General features: G+C 51.2%; 2 protein-coding genes across 3 annotated transcripts in view; one reads left to right on the top strand and one right to left on the bottom strand.

Moving 5' to 3' along the window:
- PARP1 (poly(ADP-ribose) polymerase 1) overlaps positions 1-13,982 on the top strand; it is a 42,981-nt gene extending 28,999 nt beyond the window's left edge. For both annotated transcript variants that reach the window (XM_081256234.1, XM_081256235.1), the window contains exons 14-23: positions 2,071-2,199; positions 5,219-5,302; positions 6,765-6,887; positions 7,452-7,580; positions 9,072-9,170; positions 9,676-9,828; positions 10,777-10,904; positions 11,688-11,749; positions 13,006-13,120; positions 13,399-13,982. In XM_081256234.1, the coding sequence (XP_081112360.1) occupies positions 2,071-2,199; positions 5,219-5,302; positions 6,765-6,887; positions 7,452-7,580; positions 9,072-9,170; positions 9,676-9,828; positions 10,777-10,904; positions 11,688-11,749; positions 13,006-13,120; positions 13,399-13,480 (1,104 nt within the window). In that variant the 3' untranslated portion in view covers positions 13,481-13,982. The remainder of the gene's footprint in view (positions 1-2,070; positions 2,200-5,218; positions 5,303-6,764; positions 6,888-7,451; positions 7,581-9,071; positions 9,171-9,675; positions 9,829-10,776; positions 10,905-11,687; positions 11,750-13,005; positions 13,121-13,398) is intronic.
- On the bottom strand, positions 11,978-12,860 carry LOC308628895 (protein LLP homolog). The gene has a single exon (XM_081256253.1). The coding sequence runs from the start codon at positions 12,552-12,554 to the stop codon at positions 12,171-12,173; it is 384 nt and encodes a 127-aa protein (XP_081112379.1). The 5' UTR covers positions 12,555-12,860; the 3' UTR covers positions 11,978-12,170.
- Positions 13,983-14,710: the final 728 nt, after the last annotated feature.

Below are 14,710 nucleotides of genomic sequence, written 5' to 3'. Positions count from 1 at the left end.
GCAAAATGCAACAGTGAAATTAATACTAGTTACGTATTTAACCCAGAATGTCCGAAATATTATTTTGATATATTAATATCATTGAGATATTTTTACCTTTTTTTTTAACTGAATATTTGATAGCTGGTGTATTTTTAGCTCTTACAACACAGCTCAATTCCGAGTGGCCACATGTCAAAACCAGTGACTACTGTATTCAACTGCACTGAACTAGAGCATCATTTCTTAAGTCTGTATAGAATTCCATCCTGTGGGTGGCCATTATTTGTAATTTACCAAACAACACCCTCCCAATGCCCCAATTAGATATTTAGATTATTCCCAGGTATTTGCTATAATGGTGCTGATACACTTATCTCTGTGCTTGTTATCATTAGAGATCGAGTTACCTGGTCACAGAGTATACGTATTTAAAGAAGGCTTTTTAACATACTAATAGTTTGCCTTCAGTGAAGTTACAGAGCAGGGGTCCCCAGTCCCTGGGCCATGGACCAGTACCTACTAGGAACCCGGCCGCACCGCAGGAGGTGAGCGGCAGGCGAGCGAGCCAAGCTTCGTCTGTATTGACAGCCGCTCCCCATCGCTCCCGTTACCGCCCGAGCTCCACCTCCTGTCAGATCAGCGAGGGCGTTAGATTCTCATAGGAGCGTGAACCCTACTGTGAACGGCGCATGCGAGGGATCTAGGTTGCGCGCTTCTTATGAGAATCTAATGCCCGATGATCCGAAGTGGAGCTGAGGCGGTGATGCCAGCGCTGGGGAGCGGCTGCCAATACAGATCATCACTAGCAGAGAGGTTTGACTGCACAGAGACCATAATAATAAATCAATTGCTTGCAGACTCATATCAAAACCCTATCAATGAGTGGCAAGTGAAATGAAGCTCAGGGCTCCCACTGATGCTGCATTATGGTGAGCTGTATAATTATTTCATTATATATTACAGTGTACTAATAATAGAAATAAAGTGCATTATAAATGTAATGCACTTGAATGATCCCGAAACCATCCCCCCACCCCCAGTCCGTGGAAAAATTGTCCTCCACAAAACCGGTCCCTGGTGCCAAAGAGATTGGGGACCACTGAGCTAGAGGATAAGAATGCGTTTAAGACTTGTGTTGAAGACTTGTGTTTCAGCATTAAGAGTAGATGTACTATGCCCCTGACAGCAGCAGCCCTGAACACTAGCACACAGGTTCTTCTCTGCAGCTTTGTTAAGCCAAGCAGATTCCAGGCTCAAGGCCCAAAGCCAGTTACCTTCATTGAAAACAAATACCAAACACCGTTAGTTGTTAGGGACACCGTGATGGTCATAGTCCCTGCCCTTGTGGGTTCAAAAGTGAGAAGGGTTCAGGCATTTTCAGTATAGCCGGGTCTTGGCTCAGCCTGGATTCCCCAGATGGCAGGGGTAAAGTCCTGTGCTAGTAGAATATTAGGAAGAGCAATCCCAGGGAACAGGGGTGAGGGCTGCAGACTTGAGAGGGTTGATGCTGGGATGCGCTTTAACTGCCTGGCAGGAAGTCGGACTGTTAGCTTGGTCCTCTGGCACTATAGAGAAGGCTGTGTGGATTCAGTCTTGGGGGAGGCAGGGCAAGAGAAGAAAGGAGACAAGATTTGTCCATCAGTCCAGTGTCCCCTGGGTCCAAGGATCACCCTCATAGCTGCCCAGCACTTCCAGGCTGGGCATGAGTGGGCCCAGGCAGGTTCCCAGGCACAGGGCACCAGCAACCCCGGCATGGGAGGCAGTGAGGGAGGAGGTGAGGGCATGAGGGGAGTGGGGGTGCCTGTGGGTCTGCCTGTACAGAGCTGGATGCTTCAGTGGCGTCTGGAATAAGAATCTGGAGCAGCCAAGAGGACTTGGAGGGGTGCACAGGAAGTATCTGATCCTGTACACATTCATACATGCTTCTCCTGGCAACTAATGCGAAACCTTTTTGATTAACACTCAGCTTTTTTTTTTTTTTTTTTGGCTGGTGGCGCTCCGTCCTGTGTCCCTTCTCTGCCAAACACCACCACCACTTGGCTTAGGTTGTTGAATTGTGTCCCTTCCTGGTTTTCTTTTTCCCTGAAGGATGAAGAGGCCATAAAGAAGTTGACGGTAAACCCTGGCACCAAGTCCAAGCTCCCCAAGCCAGTGCAGGACCTCATTAAGATGATCTTTGATGTGGAAAGTATGAAGAAAGCCATGGTGGAGTACGAGGTTACTGCACTTTCGTTTCATTTGTGAGCGTCTGCTGGGGTTGATGATTTGAGCGCCGAGTTGGCAGCGAGTTTGGTGGCTGGTCTTCAGCCTGAGACATGCAGGAGCTCTGAGGCCTGGGGTGCTTGCTCTTTTGCAGAGGATCGTTGGCCTGCTGTGAAATAGATGGTGTGTTGTCCCCTGGGTCCCTAGACCCACTTGCACTTTTCCCCTTGTTGCCATGACGGAGTGTGGGCATGGTCTATTGTGGCCCAACCAAACGGGCCACCTGGAGCTGTCACGGGAAGTCCCAAGTCGTAGCCCGCTTACGGTAAAAGAACTGCCGTAACCAGCATTGACAGAAGTGCAGAGAGCTTCTGACACTTGATTCATCAGATAAAATTCATACCAGCTGTTTTTAAGAAGAGGTTGGGCTGGGCGGGATGGGGGTGATGGTAGATGTTTTTGTCCAGGAAAAGTGGCGGGGAACCTGGCCAAGGCCGGGCGTTTTCGGTTTGTTTCCCTGGGAAATGAGTGCAGAAGGGGCCCTTGCTCCTGCTGCCTCTGGCATCAGAGCTCTTGAGTGCTGACCCAAGGGGCATTCCCACAGAGGTCGTCCAGGCGCTGCTGGTATCTGGCTGGCAAACAGACTCTCCCCTCTTCTCCAGCCACCGAGCCCAGAAGCTTCAGGCTGCTCTGAAAGACAAGCAGGGACCAGCAGAGAGAGCAAGAATTGCAGATCGGCCTTGGTCGTTACGCCCCTTCGCGGCTTGCTCCCTCCCTGCTTCTTCCCGGGGTCTTCCTAGAGGCTCCAGGCAGCCTTGGAGGGGGGCGGGACGAATCTGAGTGGTATAATCCACTGGCAGCCTCTCTTCTTCAGTCCCTTATCTCCCTGCCTGGAGCTCAGCCTGGCAGGACTGCTCAGGCTCCACTGTTGTTAGAAAACTGAGTGTTGGGTCACCTCCTAGGAAACCCCTAATGGGTTTCAAGATAGCCAGGGCTTGTGCTGATGTCTTGTTCAAACAGATAAACAACCCGACTTCTGTCTGGGAGGTCTGACTGGTTTGAACAGCTTGTGGGTGGGCTCACCAGGAATGCTGGCAGAGAGATGCGCGGAGGCGGGGAGGAGGGCAGGAGGCATCTTCGTTTCATTAACGTTTCAAAAGAAATGTCCCACGTATCATTTCCGGCTTCCTGTGCTCTGGCTTATCTGTGATTCATAGAATTTCTCAACTGCGATCAGACCCAGTCTCTTTCTGTGAAAATGACATTTTTTTTTTTAGCTTGTTTTACACTTAAGACAGGGAACTAGTTGATTAGCAGGAAGCAGAGGGCCAGGGGCCTGCTGCTGGAAGGCAGCCTGTGTTGAGAATGTGGAGAGTGGGGCGCCTGCTCCCAGCCTGATGGGCTCTATGTGGGATTGGGTGGCCAGGTAGGTGAGTAAACATGGTGCCCAGGGGAACTGAGCGCTCCTTGTGAGGCAGGTGAGTCCTGAGCCCAGAGCAGAGTCCCAGCTGAGGTCGGGAGGGTGTGTGCTGTATCCAGAGTCCGGGCTACAGCTCTCGAAGCCTCCCTCTGGCTGCACCTGTGGCTCTCAGTGCCCTGACCCCAAGGCATCTCTCCCACTTTTCACTTTCTCCCTAAACGCAGCTGCTGTGGAGCCCCTGCCCCCAGCCCACAGTCGGGAGGGGGGAGGCAGCTTGTGTTGGTTAAGCCCTGTTCCTGTTCTTGGGGCCTTTGTGTGTGTGTTGAGGGTGTCAGTTAGAGAGACCAGGTCTTTTTTTAAATAAACACCGAAATGAGACAGCTCAGGGAAGTCGCTCCCCTCAGAGCATGTGCTTTCACTCTGGTCACACTGCCCTTGGTCAGAGCATCTTCCGGAGTTCCTTCTTTAGAATTGCTTTAGAGCCAACTCTCAGTCCATGCTAAGGTCACTCTGTTCTTTTATTTTACTGTGGTCTTGGCTCAAAATACGTTATCCACCTCCTTCCCCGGACTGAGCGCCAACTATTTAACTCTTCCCAGAAACAGGCTCTCCACTGGGGGTGGACAGTACTGAGGGTACAGAGACGCTGACGTGCCATAGCTTGTCGTCATTAGACGCTGTCACCACTGGCCCCTGATCGGTTCCTGATGGGCTGTGAGCACTTTCACACCCTGTTTCATTTAATCGGCATAGTGGTCTCATCTCTCAAGTGCTTGTCCAGCTCAGTCTTTGTTCCAGGCCCTGCAGGTGCTGGAGATGTCAAGATGGGCAAGGTGCAGTGCTGGGGCCGGGAGCTCAGAGGGTCCACTGGGAACGACCCTGGAGACAGTGGCTCAGGTTTCAGGGTGAGGGGCCCCGTGCGTCACTGAGGCGGGAGAGGGGCCGAGGCAGCGTTCGGGCAGGTCACTGCCACGGGGAGCGGGTGCCTCACGCTACCTGGCGACCAGGCCTCGGCCCCCAGAGTTCACGCTTCTGCCGCTGCAGCCAGCTTGCCACCTCCCTGGATGCTGGTTCCCAAGGTATTGTGAGCAGCACTGTCGTAGGGACGGATGTTTAACCTTTGGGGTGACTGATTGGAAGGGCACACTATTGATTTGGTATAAGCATGTATGTTCAGGAGTGTGTCCTCTTAAAAATAATTTTCACCGCTTTATGGTTCTTATTTTCCGGGTGGGAATGGCCTTGGCTGTGAGACCCCAGGGAGGGTGCACCTTCATCCTCACTTTGGAATTAGATGGGAGTCCTGCTGTGTCACCTTGTTCCAGAAGCGTGGGGCTGTTTCAGACTGAGTGCAGGGGTGGGCGAGCCCTGCTTGGCTTTTCCCTGCCGTAAATGCAGTGAGCCAGAATCTTCCCTCACAGACTCCTGTCCCCTGCAGTGGGGGCGAGGCTGCAAAGCCTGTGGAGCTGGGTCACCGGCTGTCCCCGGGAGGACCAGAAAGACTTGTGACTGCTTCTGTAAGGGCCCAGGAGGCCTGGGATGCTGCTTGGTCTGGCTCTCCCATCATCTCGCTGCACAGTGCTTTCAAAGGGAAAAATACCCCTGTCTCCTCAGATTGACCTTCAGAAGATGCCCTTGGGGAAGCTGAGCAAAAGGCAGATCCAGGCTGCATACTCCATCCTTAGTGAGGTCCAGCAGGTAAGCGAGGGACCGGCCTCTCCTCCAGCTGCCCAGGGGTTCTCCTGGCTGGCCTGCCATGGCGGGGTGGGGGGGGTGGAGAGCAACAGCAGCACGTTTACTCGGGGTTACATGAAACAGGCGTACTGATTCATGATGATTTAGATGTTTTCAATGCAACAAGTATGACAAGTGCCTGCCACTTGCAAAAAGGTGGTCAGAGTACTGATGATTTCGCGGTGTTTTCAGTTATCAGCAGTCAACTCCCTCTACACCGAATGAGGAATTTTGTTCTCCTGCCTCATAAAAATGTTCTCATTTTTATTGTGTGTGTCTTTAAGAGAAGCTGAGTTTATTTTGCAGTTACTAGGAAATCATCAAATAGCAAGTTAAATATTGTCTTTCTTTCATTTATGTTCATTCAACATCAATTGGCTGTCCCCCAGTCCCCGGAGCCTGATTTAAGCCTCTGCCCTGAAGGGGCTGGAGGGTTCCACTTATATATGGGAGTGGCGTGTGAAAGAAGAAAAGCAAACAGGAAGCTGAAGTGGGACCAGGGAAGTGGGCTCTGGCTGGTGCTGGAGAGGAGGCCCTGAAATGTAGCAATTAAATCTGGTTACAGCCGGTCCTGAGCAGTGACCCCTTTCCTTGTTCCCCACTGCCTGAGACCTGGAAGGCTTTCCTCAGCCCAGGCTCTTTCCTGTTCCAGAATGTTCAGGCGGAGGGGCTGGCGTGGTGTCCTTTGCCCATAGCACAGAGCAAACTGCAGCACAGGCAGAGGTTTAGGGTGTGGACAAGCCCGTGTCACAGTGAGAAGCGGACTTGGAGCTTCGTGCCTGCAGGGTGCCGAGTCATTGCCCCTCTGCCATCCTGTAGGCCCCCAGGGTGTCTGCCAAGTATGCAGTGACTAGTCCAGCTCCTCCATCTCTTTGTGCATTTACTGAGCCCCTTCTGCACAGAGCGCTAATTGGCATTGCAGCATAGGGAGGGGCTCGCCTTTCTGTGCCTGGCCCTGGCCCTCCGGGGGCACCGAAGACGAATTCCCCACCTTAAAGATGAAGGTCAGTGGCCAAAGGGGCCTGACTGAATTTGGTAGCAGTGGGGTTTTTTTCTCCCTTTCAACATTTTATTATGAAATGTTTACAAACATACAAAAAGTTGAAAGCCATGAGCCCACCACCCAGATGCGGCAGGTGGCGTTTTGCGGAGTGGTGGAGGTTCATGTGTCTGTAACTACACAGCTCTCTGTACAAGTGATGTTGTGTACGAGAAGCCCCGTGTGTGCCAAGCCGCACAGCTTGAGGATGAGATCCTGCCACCGCCCAGTTGAGTGACACTCCAGGAAGGAAGTGTCCTGGCCTGTGCGCACCGCAGGCTGCCTCGGGACTCGGTTGCAGCGCCCAGCTTCCAGAGGAGAAGGCCCAGCCAGGCGCTGGGGACTCAGTGCTGCTTCAGTCTGTTCCCTGTGTCCCCTCTCCTAAAGGCAGTGTCCCAGGGCAGCAGCGACTCCCAGATCCTGGACCTCTCAAATCGCTTCTACACCCTGATCCCCCACGACTTCGGGATGAAGAAGCCTCCACTCCTGAGCAACTCAGACAGCGTGCAGGTAGCACCGAGGTCCAGCAGGGAGCCCCGGGTCCCGGGCTTTGCAGGGCTGGATGTCACTCCTGTGCCACTGCCCCTCCGTGTCACGATCCCTGAGGGCAGCGGCCAATGCTGGAGGCCCACCACTGGGCCCTCATTTTGAAGTGGGGTTTCGACCCGTATTAGGAGCCTGCCCAAGGGTAGAACGGTTGGTTTTTCCTGCCCTTGCTGGACCACGTCAGTCTGGGGAAAGGGAGCCTTGGGAGAGAGGGAGCGTCTTCCTCCCTGCTTCCCGTCCCTCCCTGCTTCATAAGGGAGCCAGTGATGAGTCCCCACCTGTCAACCAGTGCGTGCAAGAGGAAAGGCCATTCTTACCGTCACCGTGTGGCTTCTGCCTCTTCTCCCCCAGGGAGCCAGCCTCCTTAGCGTTCCAGAAATCCTTAGGAGTGTTCATCTGTGAACGGATGACGGGCTGTCCCTGAGCCGCTAGGAGGCACCTCTTCACTGTCTGTGTTGGACGTTACCTGGGTGAGTCTTTCTCCCTCACCTTGGTCCTTAGCTCAGGGTTTTTCTTGTGTTCCTCCAGGCCAAGGTGGAAATGCTGGACAACCTGCTGGACATCGAGGTGGCCTACAGTCTGCTCAGGGGTGGTTCTGATGACAGCAGCAAGGACCCCATCGATGTCAACTATGAGAAGCTCAAAACTGACATTATGGTAACAGGGCCTGCCCTTCCTGAAGCATCCAGACCCTCCATCCCAAGAGCAGTGGTCCCCAAACTTGACTGTGCGTCAGGATCTCCTGCAGAGCTTGTCAGAACAGATTGCTGGGGTCCGAGGATTGACCGTCCTAACAGGTTCCCCGGTGTTGCTGCTTGTGGTACTCTGAGAACCTCAGAGCAGTTCACCTGTAAAGAAGCACCTTGTTTGCGAGGCAGGCTTCCAGGTCAAGGCCTCGGCTGAGTGTAAAGACCTGTTTTTGTGGGGCCTTCAAGTTTTGTTTTTCCCCTTAATCTAGAGAGGGTCTCTGGTTTTGGAGGTTGTTGAGGTGTGTGAACTCTGCAAGTTCTGTTACTGGTATCCTACTTCAGACGTAGAAGTGCCTGATGGCAGCTGTAATAAAACTATGGTGCCTGGGTTCATGTCCTCTGGAGTCGAAGTGGCTCTTCAACTGGTGCACATAGTTGTTGAACTTGGGTGTGCTGGCGGCTTGGGCAGCAATCACCCCGCCTAGGCCACGCGGAGGAGAAATTTTTGCCTCAGCTCCAAGCTTGCCCTGGCCTTGAGCCTAGTCTCACATCTCCCGTGTGCCTCTCACTTCCTCAGCCCCTGTGTCCTTCCCTGCAGTGTTAGGAGGTTCAAGTGCACCAGGATCTGTCGAGCCTGGCATTGTGTGTTTACGTCACTAAAAGAGTCTTTGCTCCGTGCTTAGGACAAAGTATAGGTCTGTGGGTGTATGCGGGGTAGGACACCAAGCGGCCTGGTTCTTCGTGAAGGGGTTGTTGTTCTCTCCATCTATGATTCTGACGCCGTTTAATTAAGAGGCAATGAGGAAGACCAGAATTCCTGAACTCTCTTAACTTCGGATAAGTGTATGAAAATGGAAGAGAACACACGTAGTATTTCCCGTAACACAGTCATTTATTTAGGCGGAGATTCCATTATTTGATGGTTACTTGGTGGGTGTTTGCTCTGAGCCGTGATGTGCATGGCCCTGAGGAGTCAGAAGAGGTGGCGCATTCGTCCCCATCATCCAAACCCCTGTCGTCTGTTGGATCCCTGCTGCTTTTCATTGCAAGTCTTGCCTGCAGGGTGTCTCCTGGCCCCGGTGTTTTAACTCGTGGTGAGCTGGACTGTTACCTGAGAGCCAGCTCCTTGTTCTAGAGGTCCCCTCTTCCCAGACAGTGAGCCCCGTGTTTCTAGGTTTCCTGATATCCCAAAGCACAGGGTTTTAAGGCAGAAGGAACACTGGACTCATCCAAATAGGTGATGAAGAAGCCGATGCCTGGGGAGGTGGGGGCACTGGCCTGGCATCTGCCCCGGAGCGAGCGTGGTAGGGCTCAGAGCACAGGCTGGCTCTGTCCCGCCCGGGCTCCACGTGGGCCGTTTATTACCTGTGCGTCAGCTGAGCCTGTGATTGTTCTTCCTGCCTCTGTGCGGCTCTCTTGGGGTCTCCCTTGCTCTGATTTCCAGATGCCTTTCTTCTAGGTGGTGGACAAAGATTCTGAAGAGGCTGAGATCATTAGGAAGTATGTTAAGAACACTCACGCGACCACACACAACGCATATGACTTGGAAGTCGTCGAAGTAAGGCTCTCTCCTCCCTCCGCCCCCTTTGTGTCCTGCCAGCTCTTCCCTGCTCATTCCTCTGACCTGGGCCTGGGTAGAAAGGAGCAGTTAACTTTGCTTTAAATCACCAGAGGAAGTGACTCAGTTGTTTGTGGAACACAAAAGTTCATAGTCCTGTGGTTTGGGGTTGCCTTTTTATTCTGTTTTTAAAAGACATTTCCTACCCCAAGAGCTAGTTTTGCCATCAGAACTGTTATCAGAGATCCAAAACAAAGTGCCTCAAGGGTGCACCTACACGTAGCACTAATTTTAATAGCTAGTCTCTGCTAAATGGAACCTTGACTAGCAGCATTGCTCCGTCCCAGCCTGATTGAAACACCTTGCATACTGCAAAAGGCCTTACAGTGTTCCAGCTCTGGGGACAGACAGCTGGTCGGTTCTCCGGTGTCTAGTCAGATCTCCAGTTAACCAGAGTGACAAGTGGTTCCTCCTGCCTCTCTCCTTTATTCAATGCTCCGACCAGATCTTTAAGATAGAGCGTGAAGGAGAGAGCCAGCGTTACAAGCCGTTTAAGCAGCTGCATAACCGAAGGTTGCTGTGGCACGGGTCCAGGACCACCAACTTCGCTGGGATCCTGTCCCAGGGTCTCCGGATAGCCCCACCTGAAGCACCTGTGGTACGTGCCTGGCCCGGGAGCTGTGGGGAGCGAGGGGTGGGCGGTGCCTGCTTCTGCTGCTGCCTGCGCCAGAGCTTTGTGGGTACTTGGCGTGAGAAGCGCACGTGCCCCGGTGAATAAGGGGCCTTGTTGAAAGGTGTAGGTGTAGCCATGGTCGATAAGGTGAATGTTGCCAGATGTCCCTCTCCTGACCCCCACTATCGAGAGCGTAGCTGCACACGTATCAGGCACAGTTTCTGGAACAAAGGAAGTAAGGGTCCAGGCCCTGCTTTGAATGCTAATTGGGTGTGTTGACTGACAGAGAGCAGACTTTGGCCGCAGGCCAGGCCGAGTTCAGACCTGCCTCTCCCACCTCCCAGCGGGGGACCTCCTTGCGCTTCAGCATATGCCTCTGTGACATGTGCCGATAAATGAGTAGAGCCTGACCCAGCCCTGAGCGATTGCTATCTCACCTGCTGGGTTACAGACGTGACCCACCAGGCAGGGACTTAGGAATAGTCTTCTAAGCCCCTCGTCTTCCAAGCCCCTCGTTTTGTACTTGTAAAAAGAGGGGAGCAAAGAGGCTTAATGACTGGACTCAGGAGTGCTGTGTGGTAGCAAACGCCCTAACCTCTCTGAATCTCGTTTTCACTTATAAAAAGGAATAAACGTAATAGCCATGTTTACTGGGTGCTCACATGTGCCAGGCCCTGGTCTAAGGAGCTGTTATTAACTCATTTAATTTTCACAGCAGCCCCCTGGGGTACTTTCCCTTCAGAGAAGAAGTGGGGTCCAGAGAGATTAGGTAACTTCTCCCAGCCCCTGGGTAGCCGGCAGGGCTGGGATCTGAACAGCCCGCTCCTGAGCGCGGGCCTCTACCGCCTGCCGGGGGCGCTGTGGGAAGTGGGGACACGCGGTCCGTAGGTGGTGCTGAGAAGGTCTTCAGCGGTCCCTTTTCTGTCCCTCCAGACGGGCTACATGTTTGGTAAGGGGATCTATTTCGCTGACATGGTCTCTAAGAGTGCCAACTACTGCCATACATCCCAGGGAGACCCGATAGGCTTAATCCTGTTGGGAGAAGTTGCCCTTGGAAACATGTGAGTAACCCTGGCTTTGGGGCTGGTGGCACTCGATGGGGGTGGATGGGGGGAGCTGGAGGAAGGAGAGCTTCCCTTGGCTGGGGGTTGATCCTGAAAATTCCCCACCATGATTAAGAGGACCCACCAGTTAGGCAGTGGGTATCAGACGCCAGTGCACGTTAAGCAAACAAGACACAGGAACGCCTCACAAGACCAAGGACAGGAATACAGCCAGGCCTCAGGAACTGGCAGTGTCCATTCTTTCTGTGGACTGCGAAACAGAGAGGTTGACTTGCACAAAGGATGGTCACCTCATGGCCCCTGTCCCCCTGCTGGTGTGTACATTTTCTGTCTGAGACCGACTCAGATTGAACTGGAATCTCAATCCCAGTTCCAGATTCCCTGCAGAGGAAGTCTGACTGGCCCAGCTTGGATTGATTGTCCACCTTGGTCCTATCAACCATCACCCAAAGAGAGCAGGGTTATGTAACAGACCAGGAGGGGTCCCAGGTTCATGAGCTGGACAGAAACCTCCAGAACGGCCAGCCACACCACAGCTCTGGACGGGCCCTTTCCTGAAAGCGGCCCCGTGGCAGTGATCATGGGCATCAACTGTTCAAAAGGGGCGGCGCTGTCAGTTGCCAGAACCAGAGAAGGAGGGAGTTCCTAGCAGGGAAGGTGGACTGGGTTCTCTGAGTGTTTATCTCAGCAGCTCCCGTGGCCTTGCTCTGCTAGTCACACTGTTGGTTTGAGAGCCCGGTGACCTTGGAGGCTCTTCTGAACCTGTCTTGTCTTAAATAGGTATGAACTGAAGCACGCTTCGCATATCAGCAAGTTACCCAAGGGCAAGCACAGTGTCAAAGGTAATGTGTTTCAGAAACTTGCTGCTGCAGCCCCAGGCACCCTGGACGGCGCTGGGAGAGGGCTTTCTTCCCCCCAAAGCCACAGTTCCTGTGGCTAGCTATTACAGGTTCATTAAAAAAAAAAAAAAAGACTCTCTGTGCCTGCCACTAGTATCACAAATGCCATAGAAGAGTCCCGGTTGGAGCTCCAGTAACCAGGTGCACTGGCTCTGGGTTTTTTTTTTTTTTTTTTTCATTCATCAAAGAAAATATTTTATTCAAGTTACCAAGACAAATTTGAGGAGTTACATTGGGCTTGAATTGAAGAAAAAGGCCAAGTTAAAAAATGGAAACAAAGTTTCCATTTGGTGGAAGCTGAAATCAATGTATACATTCTAATCAAAGACCTGTCCCATGCGGCATTTTTCAAGTTTTTAAGGGTCTACCAGGTCAAACCCTTTGCTGCCTTGATGGCTTTTGCTTTGCTTTTTCCTTTCTTTTTCTCTCGCTTTGCTTTCAGCCTTTTTCTTTGCCTCTGGTTCATCCATACGGGGTACTGCCCATGCTGGTCTAGAAGAGTCTTTTTGTTTCTCTTAATATCAGTCTCCATTTTCATGTCATCTGTTTCATCTTTCACCACACATTGCGTTTTCTCTTGACAATGGTTGGGTTCCACCACAGTTGCTATCTCTTGAACGTCTTTCATTAAAACATCACCATCTACTTTAAGAATACTTTTAAGTCTGCTGAGCTCCTTGGGGGCATTCTTTTTTCTCTTTTCAGCACGCATCTTCCTTTTCCACTTACTCCGTAAACTTTTAGCCATATTTTAGCTGGAAAGCTGAGAAGACGCAGGAACTCAGCCACTGCACGCTGCTCACGCCGACCGGAAGCCCCCGCACTGGCTCTGGGTTTTAACCTGACTCTTAGCTTCAGCATTGAGGGACCTCTGGTGGCATAGTGGTACCTGGAGCTTCTTGAATTGATGCAGCTCATAGCCCGTGATGATTAGGACCTCCTACTGACTAGTTGAAGCAAGGGCTTTGGAATCCTGCTCAACAGAAAGAGGGGCAGGGGCACTACTATGCTTATGAAAATCAGTTAAGGCTGATACCCTGGAATTTGATAATATACCTACAGCTTTATGTCTGGAAGAAGGATGCAGTATGGGAGAGGATTTGTGTGTCTTTTAAATGAACACATAGATCTCATCTCTCTGGAGCATTTTCAACATCTTTTGCCACAAATCATTATCACTTCTGCCTTCTGTTTTGCAGGTTTAGGCAAAACTACCCCTGACCCTTCAGCTAGTATTACTATGGATGGTGTAGAGGTTCCTCTTGGGACCGGGATTTCATCTGGTGTTAACGACACCTGTCTACTGTATAACGAGTATCCTTTTACGAGTGTGCTGTGTGAGCCCAAAGGAACGTTCTGGGGCTGTGGAGTCACTGATACGCAGCCAGTTAACCTGCGGTGGGCTGGCTAGAGACTGTCCTGTTGTGTGTCTCATGGTGAAGGGTTCCCCCCAGTGGTCTCCCTGGTCGGGGTGAGAGACCTGAACCCCCCACCCCGACCCAGGGTTTGCAGGGTGTGGCCAGCAGGCCGGCTTAGGGGCAACAACTCACTCCACGTGGAACCGTTTATGCCTTGACATGCTTCTCCTTCAGGTACATTGTCTATGATATTGCTCAGGTCAGTCTGAAGTATCTGCTGAAGCTGAAGTTCAACTTTAAGACCTCCCTGTGGTGAGCTGTGAGGCGTGGTAGCCCAGTGACTGCGGTGTGAATTCACCTGACGTGCTTTGTACTGACTGACCAGGCAGAAACTTCAGCTGGGTTGCCGAGGGATAGCACCTTCACTAAACCTCCTTAGAAGGGATTTTATATGAACACTAGGTCACATGTTAAATGATTCTCCCAACTTTTCAAATCCCTTGTTTGTGTTGCTGGGGTGGGGCGGGGGCGGGGGCGGGGGCCGGGGGTTGCTTTGGGTTTTTCTCCTGCCAGCCATAACCCTGGTAGGTACACCTAACAATAGAGGAAAAGTTGGGGAGGGTTTTTCTGTGTGTCTAGATTAGTCCAATGGAAGAACCTTGCAAGCCACGTTAGAACGCCTGCCTTACTGGTTTCCCCAGGGAAGGAAAAAATAATCTTCCACCCTTATTTCTAAGTGTTCATCTTTAGTTTTGGAAAAATGTTAAGCATTTATTTTGAGGTTAAAATAAAAACTAATTTCATACTATTTAAATTTCCTTTTTTATTTTGCATTTGTTGTCATCCTTTTAGCTTTTTGTTGGTGGTGTTTGGTGAGGAGTGTGGGGAGACCAAAGGGAGGAACATGAACAATTTCTCATACTTAGAAACGAGAAGTGCTTTCCTTTTCTAGAGACACTGGAACGTGGCAGCTCGCAGAATATGTAGTGTAGTAATTTTAAGTTGCATTTGAAATTCTCAACTTTCCTCTCAACAATTTTGTCTTCTAACTTAAAACTATATCACCAAAATACCAAAGGGCTAATAGTAATTCTGAATTAAAATTGAAATGGCTCTGTACTTGTGTATTGTGTGTCTGGTCTCATTCTGAGTGCACATCTTTTCATCTTCACAGTGCAAGGTCCACAAAGACTGTAGGGGGATTGTTTGTACCCGTATCTATGAAACCACAGAATGTGCCAGGCAACAAACGGCAGTGCCCAGTAGGAGTGCCGTGTCTAAGTGACAGAAAACGAAGCATAGGAGGGCATTCTTCTTTTTCTTCAGTTTATCAGATACTTAGTGGTGATAAAACACATGTCAGCATGTTGTTCTATTCTATAGAGCACCATTTTACATATACTATATTGCCTCATACTACTGTATATTTGAGTGTGGTGCTTATCAAATATTTACATTTAAGTTCCCTGAGAGCCAGGATGATATCGTATGGCACTTTGGACCTTTTACAAAGGAGAACAGGAAGTGTGGGCCAGAAGGTAGGGTC

Source organism: Mesoplodon bidens, assembly GCF_964165515.1.
Source record: "Mesoplodon bidens genome assembly, chromosome: 2".
NCBI lineage: Eukaryota > Metazoa > Chordata > Mammalia > Artiodactyla > Ziphiidae > Mesoplodon > Mesoplodon bidens.
The sequence above is the reverse complement of the archived record's forward strand: the minus strand, read 5'-3'. Positions and strand labels throughout refer to the sequence as shown.